Source organism: Trachymyrmex cornetzi, unplaced genomic scaffold, assembly GCF_001594075.2.
Source record: "Trachymyrmex cornetzi isolate Tcor2-1 unplaced genomic scaffold, Tcor1.1 scaffold1075, whole genome shotgun sequence".
Taxonomy (NCBI): domain Eukaryota; kingdom Metazoa; phylum Arthropoda; class Insecta; order Hymenoptera; family Formicidae; genus Trachymyrmex; species Trachymyrmex cornetzi.
In genome coordinates this window covers 86,732-100,702 of record NW_017295626.1, presented here as the reverse complement: position 1 = coordinate 100,702, position 13,971 = coordinate 86,732, and the positions used below count along the sequence as shown (strand labels likewise).

At 33.8% G+C, this 13,971-nt stretch overlaps 1 protein-coding gene across 1 annotated transcript; it reads right to left on the bottom strand.

The window, feature by feature from the left end:
• Positions 1-389: 389 nt before the first annotated feature.
• Positions 390-11,400, bottom strand: LOC108760304 (kinesin-related protein 4). The gene is made up of 10 exons (XM_018506172.1): positions 11,247-11,400; positions 10,672-10,903; positions 9,094-9,340; positions 8,492-8,814; positions 8,007-8,124; positions 7,286-7,598; positions 6,989-7,202; positions 969-6,918; positions 724-891; positions 390-527 (listed from the first exon to the last, which is right to left on the bottom strand). Exons 1-10 carry the CDS (start codon positions 11,398-11,400, stop codon positions 390-392), a joined length of 7,857 nt encoding a protein of 2,618 aa, XP_018361674.1.
• Positions 11,401-13,971: the final 2,571 nt, after the last annotated feature.

Genomic DNA, 13,971 nt, shown 5'->3' with positions numbered 1-13,971 from the left:
GATAAAATTTAATTTATAACTATCGATTTATCTCGGTCATATAATATTTATATATTATACACACATACACACACTATATATATATATTCTGATTAAGTTATATTTCATTATATATGTATATCACAGGAATTATATTTTCTTAAACTGGTAAACACGTGTAAAATTAGTAAAAAATATATCGTTATTATCTATAATCGATGTATACAATTATCTTAAAATTAAAAATTACGATATTTACATTTTATATGTTCTATATGTTATGCAAACTTTAGATCAATTTATTATTAAATACCATGTGATGAAAGGCCACAGATCACATAATATACATAGTAATTAAATATATATAGTAATCAATACATGTATACATGACATATGAATGTTCTCGCAGATCATGAATTTTTCAAACTTAATAATTTTTCGTATTCTTCTATTTGCTTCTCGAGTTCCTTTATAGTCTTTGATCTAGTTCGACACACGTCCCTCATGATCTGTTTCTCCTTCTCCAATTTCGTTATTCTTATCTCGTCCTATATGAAATTATATCATTAATTAGTATTATATAAGATAATTTATAAAATAATTAATAATAATGATAATAAGGTGAAGGCACAGCAATCAATAAAACAAAATTGTTCTTGCATTTTTGTATATTTCTTTCCTTTTATTTTCAAATCCCGGACATTGCATGCTTCAATTCTGAAATAGGTATTGACATATACTTACATCGATTACGCCGCTGCTCGTGCCACAAAATTTCAACATTTCCGGCATTGTTTGGCATGCCTGATGTCTCCTGTTTATTAGTCTCTGTTTACATACATCGCATTCCTTTGCACTTGTACGTATCATAGCCATCTGTAATCGCTTAATTTCCGCTTTCAGCTCGCTATTCTGTAAAAACAATGTGTATTTATCAAATTATGCTTATATTTACATAAACTTGATAATAATTAAAATAAATAAAGTACTTTGTTACTATATGCTGATAGGTGTTCCTGTAGTTCTTTACACTTCATTTGATAAGGGAAACTTCCGCTACGTATTTGCAGTTCTAACGTTGCGATCTTTCCATTCTTTGATACTACCTCTAACTGCAACTCCCGTATTTTGTTATTCAATATTGCGCAACTACATTCATCATCGTGAAACTTTTCGGCCTTGTTGGAGGACGTGTTTGTTTGCAACAGATTAATTTGAGTTTTCTTCTCAAGAGTTTTTATCTTGTCTTGTAGCTCGTCAGCTTCAGCACGACATGTAAAATACTTATCTTGAAGTTTCGCATTATCTGCGTCGTGCTCGCAAATAACAGCCGCCAACTCGTCTAATTCTTTATCAAGTTCCGTGTTTTTTTCCTTCAACTCCTTTATCTCGTGGAGATAATTCTCGATGTCTCTGTTTTTCTGATTCAACTGAACTTTCGTTGCTTCCAGTTCTAATGCAATTTTGTTTTTCTCTTGTAACAAATTGTCGTACTTCTCGCAGGCAGTATATGTATCATTATATCTGGACGATGATAGTGTTTCCTTTAATTTTTGATTGTTTTTGCACGCCGCATCATATTGACTGCTTAAAGTAATCACTTGCTTCATCAGATCGGTTTTCACAGCCTGCAACTCCGTTATTCGATTGCTAGCACCGTCCAAATTATTTCGCAAAGACCTGTTCAAGTCTTTCAGTTCTTCCATTTGTTCTTCCGCTTGGGCTTTGCTCGTACTGTTCCTGACTCGCTTTTCTAACGTCGCGTACTTATGTTTTAACGTTGTGTAGTTGTCCCTCAAAGCATTCATCTCTTCTGTCAAAGCCATGTGTTTATTATTTGATTCAGCTGTCTGTTTGTTTAGCTCCGTGCTCTTTAGCTCTTCAAAGTTCAATTGATCTTTAATCGCGTCGATCTCCTTTTTATTTTCCATTTTCAGAGTCTCTATTTCCACCTTGTACTGCTCTATGGTGGCTTTCCGTTCACTAATCTGTTGCTTCAGCAGCTTGTTTTCGGGCACGATCGTCTCCAGATTAATTTTATACTCTGTCAGCTCATCGCACTTAGTTTTCAGAAGTTCCTTGATTTCCGCGATACATAACTTTTTCTCTTCCAGTTCTTTATGCAAATCGTTGTAAGTTTCCGTTAGCTGCTCCAATTCGGCCTGCATTTTCTGATTGATTTGATTGCTTTTCATTAATTCGTTACTTTTCAAGTCGATGATATTCTTCAGTTGCTTTCGATTAACTTCGAGGCCTTCAATGCTATTTGACAGTTCCATGTTTTTCGTTTTAAACAACTCTATCGTGCACGTGAGATCTTCAATTCGCTTATTGTACGCCTCCTTCTCTGATTTCAACTGCCTCTGAAATTCTAATTCTTTATTTCTGATCGTCTCTTGCGCTTGCTTTTCTCGTTTCTGTGCGATAACAATGGCTTCTTCATTCGCCGTGTCGATCTTAGAATATTTATTATATTCAATTTGTAAATTGTTGAGATCCGTCTCAAGTAGGCTATTCTTCTCTCTCAATATCTCTCTATCGCGATTACTTTCTTCCAAAAGGTGTCCTAAATGTGTAATTTCTTTCTGTAAGTCCTCGGATGCAATTTCTCGCTCGGATAGATCCTTTTGAAGTTTCTCTATCTCACACTCTAGTTCTTTCACCCACAGCAATGTACGTTTCTCCGAGTCTACGCTCTGCCGTTTTTCATCTTCGAGCTTTTGCTTCTCCTTATCGAAATTCTCCCGCATAGTTTTTATTACTTCCTTCTCTTTCATCAAAATAGTTTGCATAAATATCTGGAACAGCTCATCCACTGATTTATCCACAAATTTCTGAGTATCGACTTTAGGTTCGAGAGATTTTATTTCCTTAATTATGTTCTTAGAACTGTCATTCAATACATTTTTGAGCTTCTTGTTATCGTCAGCTAATGTTTTATCTTGCTGTGACTGAGACCGATATTCAGTTTTCATCTTCTCAAATTTATTTTCTATGTCGCGTAGCCTGATCAATTCCTGTTTTAGATAATCGTTTTCGGAATTGCATTTATTTATTTTTTCATTAAGTTCCATCAATCTATTTTCTGATTCTTTAATACAATTAGTGAATTCCAGTGAGAGAGCTGCTTTAGAGTTGGTTAACTTGTCGTTCATTGCTTTTAGTAAATCTAGTTTTTCATTCTTTATATTATATTCTTGTTCCAAAAGAATAATGTCGTTGTTAAGCTTTTCTTTCTCTTTCTTTATTAAATTTAATTCCTGTTCCAGACAGGAATGGCTTTGACGTAATTCGTTTGCTGTTTGCTCTTTCATCAATTTGTCTTCCTTCAAGCTATCTACTTCAACCTCAAAAAACAACTTTGCATTTTCAACTTCTTTATATCTTATAGTAAACTCCTGCAATTTTTTTGTCATATCTTGTACCTCATTTTCAAGAATATCCGCTTTCTCCAACGTAGTAGCATGCAAGAGTTCACTTTCCGACAATTTCTGCAACAATTCGTCATTAATGGTCTTCAAAGTATTAATTTCATCCAATAGCATTCTTTCTTTTTCGTTAATGAACTTGGTAAGATCTGACTTGACACTTTCGTTGTTCTCCTTTATCGTCTTGAAATCATTTTGTAAATCGTTCATAACTTTCACGATATTTTCTAGTCTTAACGAAGTTCTACTTGGGAACTTCTTTATGCTGAAATTCTTGTCATCAGTCGATGATGAATCCGTGATGGTGCTATTCTGTAATTCTTCGACTTCATTACATTTCTCTTTATATAAATCCGATAGCTTATCATGATCTTCTTTCAAAATTTGTAATTCGTTATTTAGAGATTGAAGTCTTTCCTCAACGCAAGTGACATTCATGTTCTCCGAAAAACTGGCATTAAGAGACAAGTTATACGCACTTACGTTTAAATCTTCTTTGGCCTTCAATATGAGCGCGTCACTCTTTGCGGATTTGCTAGAGAATTTCCTCTGCAAGTTTTCCAATTTACGATTAAGAGTTTTTACTTCGAGCTTCAACATTCTTCGATTTTCGTTTAACTCATTCAAGTGGCTACACTGTGTACAGGTACCTAATTTTAGATCGCTCAGTTTTCTATTGAGATTTGTGAGATGATTAACTTCCTCTTGCAGATTTACGATTTGTGTTTCAGCATCATCATCTAACGCAGATTTATCCATTGCATCAGTCATCAAGGTACTATTAAATAATGTCGACAAATGCATGGTATTGTTGCCAGAATTGAGTTTTCGTGCATTATCTAGATCTTCTATAGTTTCTATTAATTGACTGGATATTTTCGAATTTTCTTCGGTTAAAGCTTTTAAGTTAGTTTTGAGTTCCATCAGCTCGGTTTTCAATACAGTATTCTCCATTCTAGACTGCTCCACATCATTGTTACCAATGCTCTCTTTATTTTTCAGTGATAATTCTAGTTTGTTTTTTAGAATATCACATTCTTGTTTTAATCCTTCGTTTTCCTCGATTTTATCCATTAAATTAGTGGAAAGATCACCGTTTTCAGCTATTAAATGCTTATGTTTCTCCGTTAGATTCGTTAATTTATCTTTATATATACAATCGTGTTCATACAAAAGCGACTTACTCTCTTTCAACATTTCAAGCTCTTTCGTTCGGTCTGTGATATGGGACAACAATTCTATGTTTCTTGTCTGAAATTCATTGATCTGTTTTTCATACTTTTGAATTATCTGCTCTTCGTTTAAGTTTACCTCAGGCATCCTCGAGCGAAGAGTTTCTAATTGTTCATTAAGATTTGTTAAATTATTCTCGAGCTCGAGTTTTTCATCCATTATCTTTGAGTTTCGCTCGTAAAGCTCATCGATAGTCTGCTGATAGTAAATAGCCGATTTCTCGTTACATTCCTTTTCTGTTGCTAATTTATTTGCCAATTCGCTGTTCTCGGTTGTTAATAAATATACAGTTTGTTGCAAGTTTTCTATGTCTGCTTTCAAGCTTTGCACAATGTGCTTTATTTCATCTAATTCCTGATTTTTCGAAACAAGATCTGCAGATAACTTAGCACTATCTTCGTCTAAAGACATCTTCGTAATCGATAAATCGTCTGTAACTTTCGACGAATCACCATTACCTATATCGGATTCATTATATGATATCGATTTCGTTACCTGTTCTTCCGAGTACGTATTTTCGTTCTGTATATCTTGAATAATACTTTGCAAGTCATTAATACGACTTTGCAGATGATTAATTTCGTCTTTGCTCTGGTTCTCCGTCAATTCCTTTCCAGGACTCTTCAACGATTGACACAATTTTATGGAATCTTGTTCATCTCTTTCAAATATCTCTTTTGTTTTCGATGTGAGACATTCAATCTCTTTTTCCATATCATGACTCTTCTGTAACTGCAATTCTTGTTCATTTATTCTGTCTCTCTCCTTCAATAAATTGCTATTCAATTCTGCTTCTTTTGATTTTTCTTGAAGTTTACACACTGTATCTTCCAATTTACTTTTCTCAACTGCAAAATTTTCAACGGATTTTCTGTGTTCTTCAAGCGTTTTCTGCGCTTCTGTTTGACATACATTTAATTCTTCTTTGATTAAACTATTATACGATTCTACTTCCTTTAACTTCTCTTGCAATTCGGAAATTATCTGTTCAGATTTATTTTCAGATGTAAGAGTTTCATTTGTGATCTCTAAATTAATTTCATATTGATTTGCTTTATATTCATTTGATTTATTTTTCAGTAAATTATTTGATTCTACTTCTTTCAAATTCTCTTCTAATTCACTAATTAGAACTTCAAATTCATTTTTCTCGATTGCAAGAATTTGAATTTGATTCTCTAAGTCGCAGTTCTTTTGTATATATAGCTCCTGCGTATCTAATTTATTTTTCATTGAATCATTCATTAATTGTACTTGTATCAATTGGTGTCTCAACTCATTACTGATTCGTTCAAATTCCATTCGTTCCTTTATGATATCTTCTAGATGTTGAAATTTATCTAAATCTTGCTGGTATTCATGCATTTTATCTTTCTTTGCGTTAATAATTACTTTTGTTTCTATTAATTGCTCTTGAAGATCATTGACAGTAAGTTTAAATTTGTGATTTTCACATTTAAGTTGTGCAATCTGTTTTTCTTGATCTTGAAATTTCTGAATTTCTAGTTTCTGCTCGTTTAATCCATCTCTTATCGAATTATTAATTTCTTCTGCTTCTCTTAATTTATTTTGCATTTCAGAAGCAACTATATTTTTTTCTTCTTGAAGATTTTGTAGCATTTGTTGTTGCTCCTCCAGTTTATCTTTTATCGAATTATTGTTTGACTCTGCTTCTGTTAGCTTATTTTGCAGATCAGTTATTTTACATTGCAGTTCATCTTTTTCAGATGAAATGGTCTCATTATTCGACAAAGTTTGAATAGATGGTATTTCTAATTCTACATTTCGTGTTAATTTATCTTCTAATATAATATTGCGTTGTTCGGCTTCATTAAGTTTTTTTCGCAGTTCAGATGCCACATGTTCGTATCCATCTTTTTCAGCTATAAGAACGGCTATCTGTTTGTATAGATCAGGAACGTTATGCACCTCTATTTTTTGTGCAGACAACTGCGCAATTTTTTTTTCTAAATCTGGTATTCTCTCTAACTCTACTGCTTGAACGTTTAATAGATCTTCTGCTAAAGTATATTGTAATTCAGCTGCAGTTAACTTTTTACGAAGTTTAGATGCTATATGTTCGAAAGCGTCCTTATCAGATGTAACATTTTCCAATTGCTTTTTAAACTGTGAACGTTTTTCCTGGAGTTCAGATAAATGGTCTTCGCAATGTAGCTGTTTTTCCAAGGTTGTGAATTCCTTAAGCTCTGAATATTCTTCCGTCAAATTACGGATTCTATCTCGCAGAGTATGCTTTGGTGTATCGGGTGAGTTATTGCTAGTTATAAACAAAGAATGATTAAAATAATTGTAAAACAAAATCAAATTAATTTTTCTGTACTACTTACCTTACAGTTTGAGTGGACGCCTCAATTTTGTCAAATGTGATGTTATCGTTGCTATAGTTTATAGATGATTTGACAATTACATCATCGGTAAATTTTACGCGATGTTTGTCACGATATGTAACAAATGGATCCTCATCGCTACTGATGTCTTCGTCACGATTTGCTTCACTATTCATAAGTTCCAGCTCAAAATCGGCAAAGGCTATTTGGAATGCTATAAGAATAATACACATATCTTTAATTTATAATTCAGTTTATCAAAATATTCAATTTGCATAGTATGAAAAATTAACACACATGAATCTATAGTAGTATCCGATTTATATCTAATATGTGATTTGATAGGTGACATTTCCTTGATTGGTGATAAATGCGAGCACGTTGGAAGTAAAGATGTATTTAATTTATTAAATCCACCAGTGCCACACCAAGTCTGTCTCCTTTTTTCTTTAGTCTTGAACGATACTATAGTATTGCAATTAGCGGCAGTGATAATTCGAGTTTGCAGTAATCTAATACGCTCTTCTAGATTCTGATTAATACGATCTTTCTCTTGCATTTTAGATTCCATTTCTTGAAAATCAGTTGTTTGAGTTAACTGTTTCATTCTCTAAAAATATGAATTTATTATATAAGTTAAAAGATCTTAAGATATTATTTAAATATTTGCTCCTTACGATACTATTCTGGATATTTCGTATCCGACTTCTGTTCGTGCAAATTTCTCACAAATTCGACAAATTAAATAATATATACATTTTATTATTTCCCAAAAGAAGTCTAAACATTTGTTCTAGAAAGTTGAAAGTATGTTCGTAAATTTTTAGAAATTTTTTTGAACTATTTTGAATAGATTAAAAAATGGACGGATTTGAAATACCTAGACTTATATCGATGAGGCATCGCTTTGTGCCTGGTACTGTAAGGATTAAAAGATTTTATCGTGTGATCGTGTAGAAAATTCAATCAAAAAATTTCCATAATAACCCAAAATAAAACATTTATAATATACACTTACCTCTAATTCTGTGTGTAATTTATCTAGTTGTTTTGCATATCGTTTTAAAAGTACACCGTCAGACATAACTTCGTTCAATTTAGGGTTATTTTTTACATTTCTAGCTCTAGATGCAAACCTATTCATTAAAAAATAAAAAATCAGTTACACTACGTTAATATACATCAAATAATTTCAAAAATACTAGAGCATGAGCGAGGCATGGCAGACAGTGCACTGGTCTGTCATGTCAGAAATTCCGAGTTTGACCCTGGTAGAAATCAAAATATTTATGCTCGTGTCTCCTCTCGGAAAAAAAGAGTAACCTTGCAAGAGTATCCTTGCTCACAGAAATACTTCACGAAAAATTCGCCGTTCGGAACCGGCGTTAAAAATATAGGTCCCATATACTTGTGGCAATTGAATAATCAGCGTGCGCCCCACAAACATATGAGAGAGGTATAATAGGCTAGAGGCCTAACGTAAACAGAAGAAAAAATACTAACGATAATGTGCATCGAGTCTCATCTAATGCAGCTGGTGTTACTGCACATATCATCACTGTCATTGCGTTGCCACCCAAAGAAGTTTGAAGTAATCTTGTTAATTTACTGTTTCGAAAATTTACATAGTCTTGTGATTCACTCAATTGTTTTATTACTAAGGCCAATGTTGAAAGTGATAAGTTAATATGACGTCCTTCCTTGAAACGTTCTCCAGTAGCACCTGTCTGACGAGCTCTTTCTGAACCAGCTAGATCAACCATATTTAATTGGGAAACTTGTATTGCACTATCTGAACCTGCACCAGCCTCACGACTTTCAATCGTCTGCAATAATGTCATTGTGTTGCAACTTTCAAATTTATGAAAATATATGGATTATTATATCTAGGTATAGGCTGTATCCCATTATCCATTACAAGTACTAAAAATCTATAATATACATAGCGTAAACTAGATTTTTTTTGCATTGCAATGAATAATAAAAGTTTGCAATCATAGTAATTTATATCTGTTATATACAGGTTACTTTATGTAGTAATAATAATAAAATTATTTTCTTTTTTAAAATATCTCACATATAGTATTAATGGAAATTGTTCTTACAATTCTAAATATCGTATGGCTTCTGCTACTTCGCTCATTCATGTTTGTTTCGCCTATTCTTCTGCTTTTATTGCCTTTATTCATTATTGCTAAAACATTCTCTGGACTATTTGTAACTTCTTCCTTACACTCTACGAATACTTGACCATTTACATCTTCATGTACTTTCAAATCTGTTGTGTTTTTGTCTTGGTTTTTGTTTAAGAGATCATTAACTTTTTCATTATAAATCTCTAGGTATGATACTCTGAAATATTAATATATTGTTATAAAATGCTATACTTCTTATATGAATTTTAAATGACCAATACTGAACAGTAATATTGAATCAGTAATACCAACAATACACATCAACATTTTTACATAATCAATATTATTGACAAATATTATTGATAGCCTTATTTCAGCTCAGTTCTACATAATTGTGCAACTATACTTACAGAAATGCTGAAGTGTTCTTTTTACTGATCTTACACATTTAATAATACTGTCAGAATCAACAAATACTAACAATATTATAGGCGGTAATCTAGATTCTTGATTTTTAAGCAATAGTATTGCTATGATAGGGAGTACTGATATTGAAGAATAAAGAAATCTAGATCACTATCAATATTCTATAATCTATAACAATCCATAATCTATATTAATCTATAATCTATATCAATACTAATCATATATAATCAATAATATCAATAGTATTTGTTAATACTGATAGATTATTGACTAAAGGTGGACCCTGCATAGTCAATAATATTGATCAGTAATATTAAATTAGTAATACTGATAGTATGCATCAATGCTTTTAGTATTTTTACAACCTTACACAATCAGTATCATTGATAATATATTAACTTAATTTTAACTTTAGTTTTATGTACAATATCTATTGCATTAACATACAGTGACATGGATCTTAACAATATTGGCTTGAAAATCAAATCTAGATCATCGTCCGTATCCTATTTCAATCCATCAATTTTAACAACACACGATCAGTAATACTGTCAATATTTGTTGATATTGACAGAGGTTACGTTTATACCATGCATTTAGGCCATGGCTTATACAATAGGTATCATATAGATTGCCAACTATGCATGCAGTTGGCTGCATTCGGGAACGTCGCTCAGATACCTCCAATGCCTCGGATTCATCATCTGTCCTTGTTTAATATTAGATGTTAAACAAGGACAGATGATGAATCCGAGGCATCGGAGGCATCCGAGCGACGTTTCCAAACGTAGCCAGTGTAAACATAGTCAGTATTATTGATATTGTAGGGTTACCTTAAGATCCATGTTATTGATTGTAGGTCTGCTCGCATTGCATGAAATTCCCAAATATTTTTGTACTTAAAATGAGATATATATTTGGCTTTGAAAAGAGAATAAGCAAAGATGCAGAGTGCAAAAAAAGTGTAAGTAATGCGAACAGACCTATTATAACTTATACAGATAGGTTTTGAAAAATAGATAAGAGTTCTAAACTCTTATTTAATTAAATTATATTTTTGTCACAAGATATATTCTAAACTCTCTTAGCTAAGTAAATTATTCTTTTGTCAGATATATTTACCTTAATAAAAACTCCCGTCCTGGAATATTGGTTATTGCGTCAAATATATGCTCAACAGCCAAAGGTACTATGCCAGGTTCTTCCAGAGTACCCATCATGGTATAAGTTTTACCAGAACTTGTCTGTCCATAAGCGAACACTGTGCCATTAAATCCATTTACAGCAGCATCGACAATAGGCCTTACAACATTAAATACATCGTTGTTGTTGGCGTTCGTATCAAAAATATGATCTACAAATGTAAACATAATATCATGTAAACATAATTTGTGAATCTTATATCAAGGTCAAAGGATAAGATGGCCGGTAAAAATTATAACCTCACATGGCAATGATACAAATTAACATTGAATGATACTTCTTTAGTAGTACTTCATGATGTACATGTATTTTATATCTAAAGAAATGAAATATTTTAAATTGGAAAAGGAAAAAGAAAAAGTAAAAAATCGAAAGAAAATGTAAATACAAAAATATATTTTTCAAGGGAGATACGTCGAGAAAAATGAAACGTGCCCGGAACACGTGTTTTGAAATTTGCATTCGTAATAATTTCGCATAACATATTGACGTACCAAACTCGAATCCACCATCAGATCGCTTTCTAAATTCAGGATCGGTAGCTACAATGGTGTTTTCACTGGTGACCCAGTGTATCGATAAATTTTCATCCTTTTCTCGCTTAATGAGAGGCCTGACTTTAATAGCCACTTTTATGCTATCTGACATTGTAGTTCGGTTCTTAAATATTTCAAGGAAGCAAGCCTCGTATTTATTGTATAATCGGGAAACGCACTCGTGAGAATCTATTTATTGTATGATCGAAAAACGCTCCCGAGAATCACGAATATTCGTCGTATCACCGTCGATGGAAGACTAAACGAGTAAACGTTGCGCCGTTCAAATTCAAATCACAATTCATCACGCATGCGTCGACCGTCACTTATCGCATGACTATTCAATCGAAACGAGATGATTTTTGGACCGCATATGGGGCCTTTTCTATTCTTGAAAAGAAACGTATACGAAGGTCTAGGGAAATACTATAGTATACGTAACGTATACTGTAGCATTTCCCTAGACTTTCGTATGCGTTTCTTTTCAAGAATAGAGCCCCTGGACAGACATTGGTTGCGTTCAGCAGAAAAAGCAGCTTTGGAACTATGTAAAATTCTTGAATATTAGCGTTTTCGGCCCGATCGGGTTTGCACCAACCTGGGTTGGATTAATCTTTTCTATTGGTTGATGTCACACGCTCTACCAATAGGAGAGCGCAAAACGTCATTAATCCAACCCAGGTTGGTGCAAACCCGGTCGGGCCGAAAACGCTATATGATTGGTTTATACATTTAGATCCAATGAGAAACTAAGGGCAAGACCAATCATATTGAAAAATTTTACAACAGTTGCAAAGCTGCTTTCTCTGCTGAACGCAGCCAATAAGTTTTGTCAAAGGTAATAAGAATGACATGTTAACAAAACGATAGTTATTGCTCAAACCGGCTGTTTCAGCGACAAAAAGAATCACGTGGTCAAAATTGACGAATATCAAATGTCCATTTTGATCACGTGATCCTTTTTGTCGCTAAAATAACCGGTTAGAGCAGCTCGTGAAAATTTACCTTATAGGTAATTTTTTACGAGCTGCTCTTACCGGCTCAAAATGGACATTTGATATTCGTCAATTTTGACCACGTGATTCTTTTTGTCGCTGAAACAGCCGGTTTGAGCAGCCCGTGAAAATTTACCTTTAGGCGTGCATTCGTTTGTGCAGCAGTTAGCGCAGAAGTATTACTTTATCCTTGTTGTTCACCGAGTGTTGAATAAAGATTAATGATACTCACTGCGCTAACCGCTGCATAAACGAATGCACGCTAGGTCTATTTCTGGGGCTCTATTCTTGAAAAGAAACGTATACGAAAGTCTAGGGAAATGCTACAGTATACATTACGGCCCGTATTCAGAACACACTTTTATCGATAAAAGCGCACTTTTATCTCTGAAATTCTATAATATACGTGACGTAAAGTATAGTATGTTAACGTGCTAACATCGTTGTAAAGGGCATTCTACAATGCGTTGCAAACACCTGTTGCCAGTTGAAACGTTTGTTCCGACAATCAATTAGAAGCGTTAATGGTGTTATTTATGCTTCTGATTGATTGTCGTGATAAACATTTCAACTGGCAACGGTTGTTGGCAACGCATTGTAGAATGCCCTTAAGCGCGTTCTGGGGATCGATTCTGTATCTTGAAAGGAGGTGAAAATTACAAAAGTGAGTGAATTTACTAAAATACTGATAATTTCATTGGTCAATACCTAGTAAATTTGCTCACTTATGTAATTTTCACCTTGATTGAAGATACAGAATCGACCCCCTGAATACGGGTCTACGTATACTATAGTATTTCCCTAGACTTTCGTATACGTTGTTTTTCAAGAATAGAGCCCCTGTGGCTGAACTAGAGAGGCTGCGTTCCACTTAACGCTCGCAATGCTCGCGAGCGTTTGTCCTTGTTTAACATTTGATAAACGACAAGAATGAAATGATTCCACAAGCGTTATGAGCGTTGAGTGGAACGCAGTCCTAGTGTACACTTTTGGAACTTAAAGTGAGAAAGATATACGTTTCATATTTGTTTAAAACGAGAAAGAGAGTTCTAGAACAGTTTAGTGCAGGAACAGAAAACAGGCCAATTGGCTGCATTCAGTGGACTCAGCAATTGAGTGGCGCTCGCTGTTATTGGTATATTCTTTTATGGCGAATTCGATTGATGTGGACTCACTCGATGTTGCTCGGTATCAGTTGCTAGTAACTTTTGCACTAGTGCCGAAACGGTGTGGTGTATGCGATCCGAGTGCGGTTTTAAGCCTGCGTCACACGATGCTTGTTTTAGAATCTTGCCACTGTATTGGCTGCGATGCTGGCACTGACAGCATCACATTCAATACGGTGGCAAGATTCTAATCCAGCTAGCAATCCAGTAGGAAAACAAGCATCGTGTGCAGCCGGCTTTACTTGCCTTGATTCAGATCCAGTGCTCCTAGTAACTTGACTCTCTCACTGCCCCGAATCAATGCTAATCAATGCACTGCTCTGAATCAGTGCTAACCAATTCGATTGGCTTCACTTCAGAGCAAAGAGTTCGGCTACAAAAATGGTATTGTTTGCGAATTCGATTATGAAACGGTAAGTTATATTAATGAATTAGATGTATTTTTATTTTTACCTAAATGCCGATATATCTTACATGAAATTGTTAATTGTAAATTGTTAATTGTTTAAAAATTTCTGAATT

What these genes read in the sequence shown, in the direction of transcription:
- LOC108760304 (XM_018506172.1), bottom strand. Translation starts at nt 11,400, where the DNA reads ATGTCAGATAGCATAAAAGTGGCTATTAAAGTCAGGCCTCTCATTAAG. An exon ending in AATTACACACAGAATTAGAG is followed by an intron (nt 7,599 to 8,006) that starts GTAAGTGTATAT and finishes TCATATTTTTAG; the next exon opens with AGAATGAAACAGTTAACTCA. An exon ending in GGATACTACTATAGATTCAT is followed by an intron (nt 7,203 to 7,285) that starts GTGTGTTAATTT and finishes TTATTCTTATAG; the next exon opens with CATTCCAAATAGCCTTTGCC.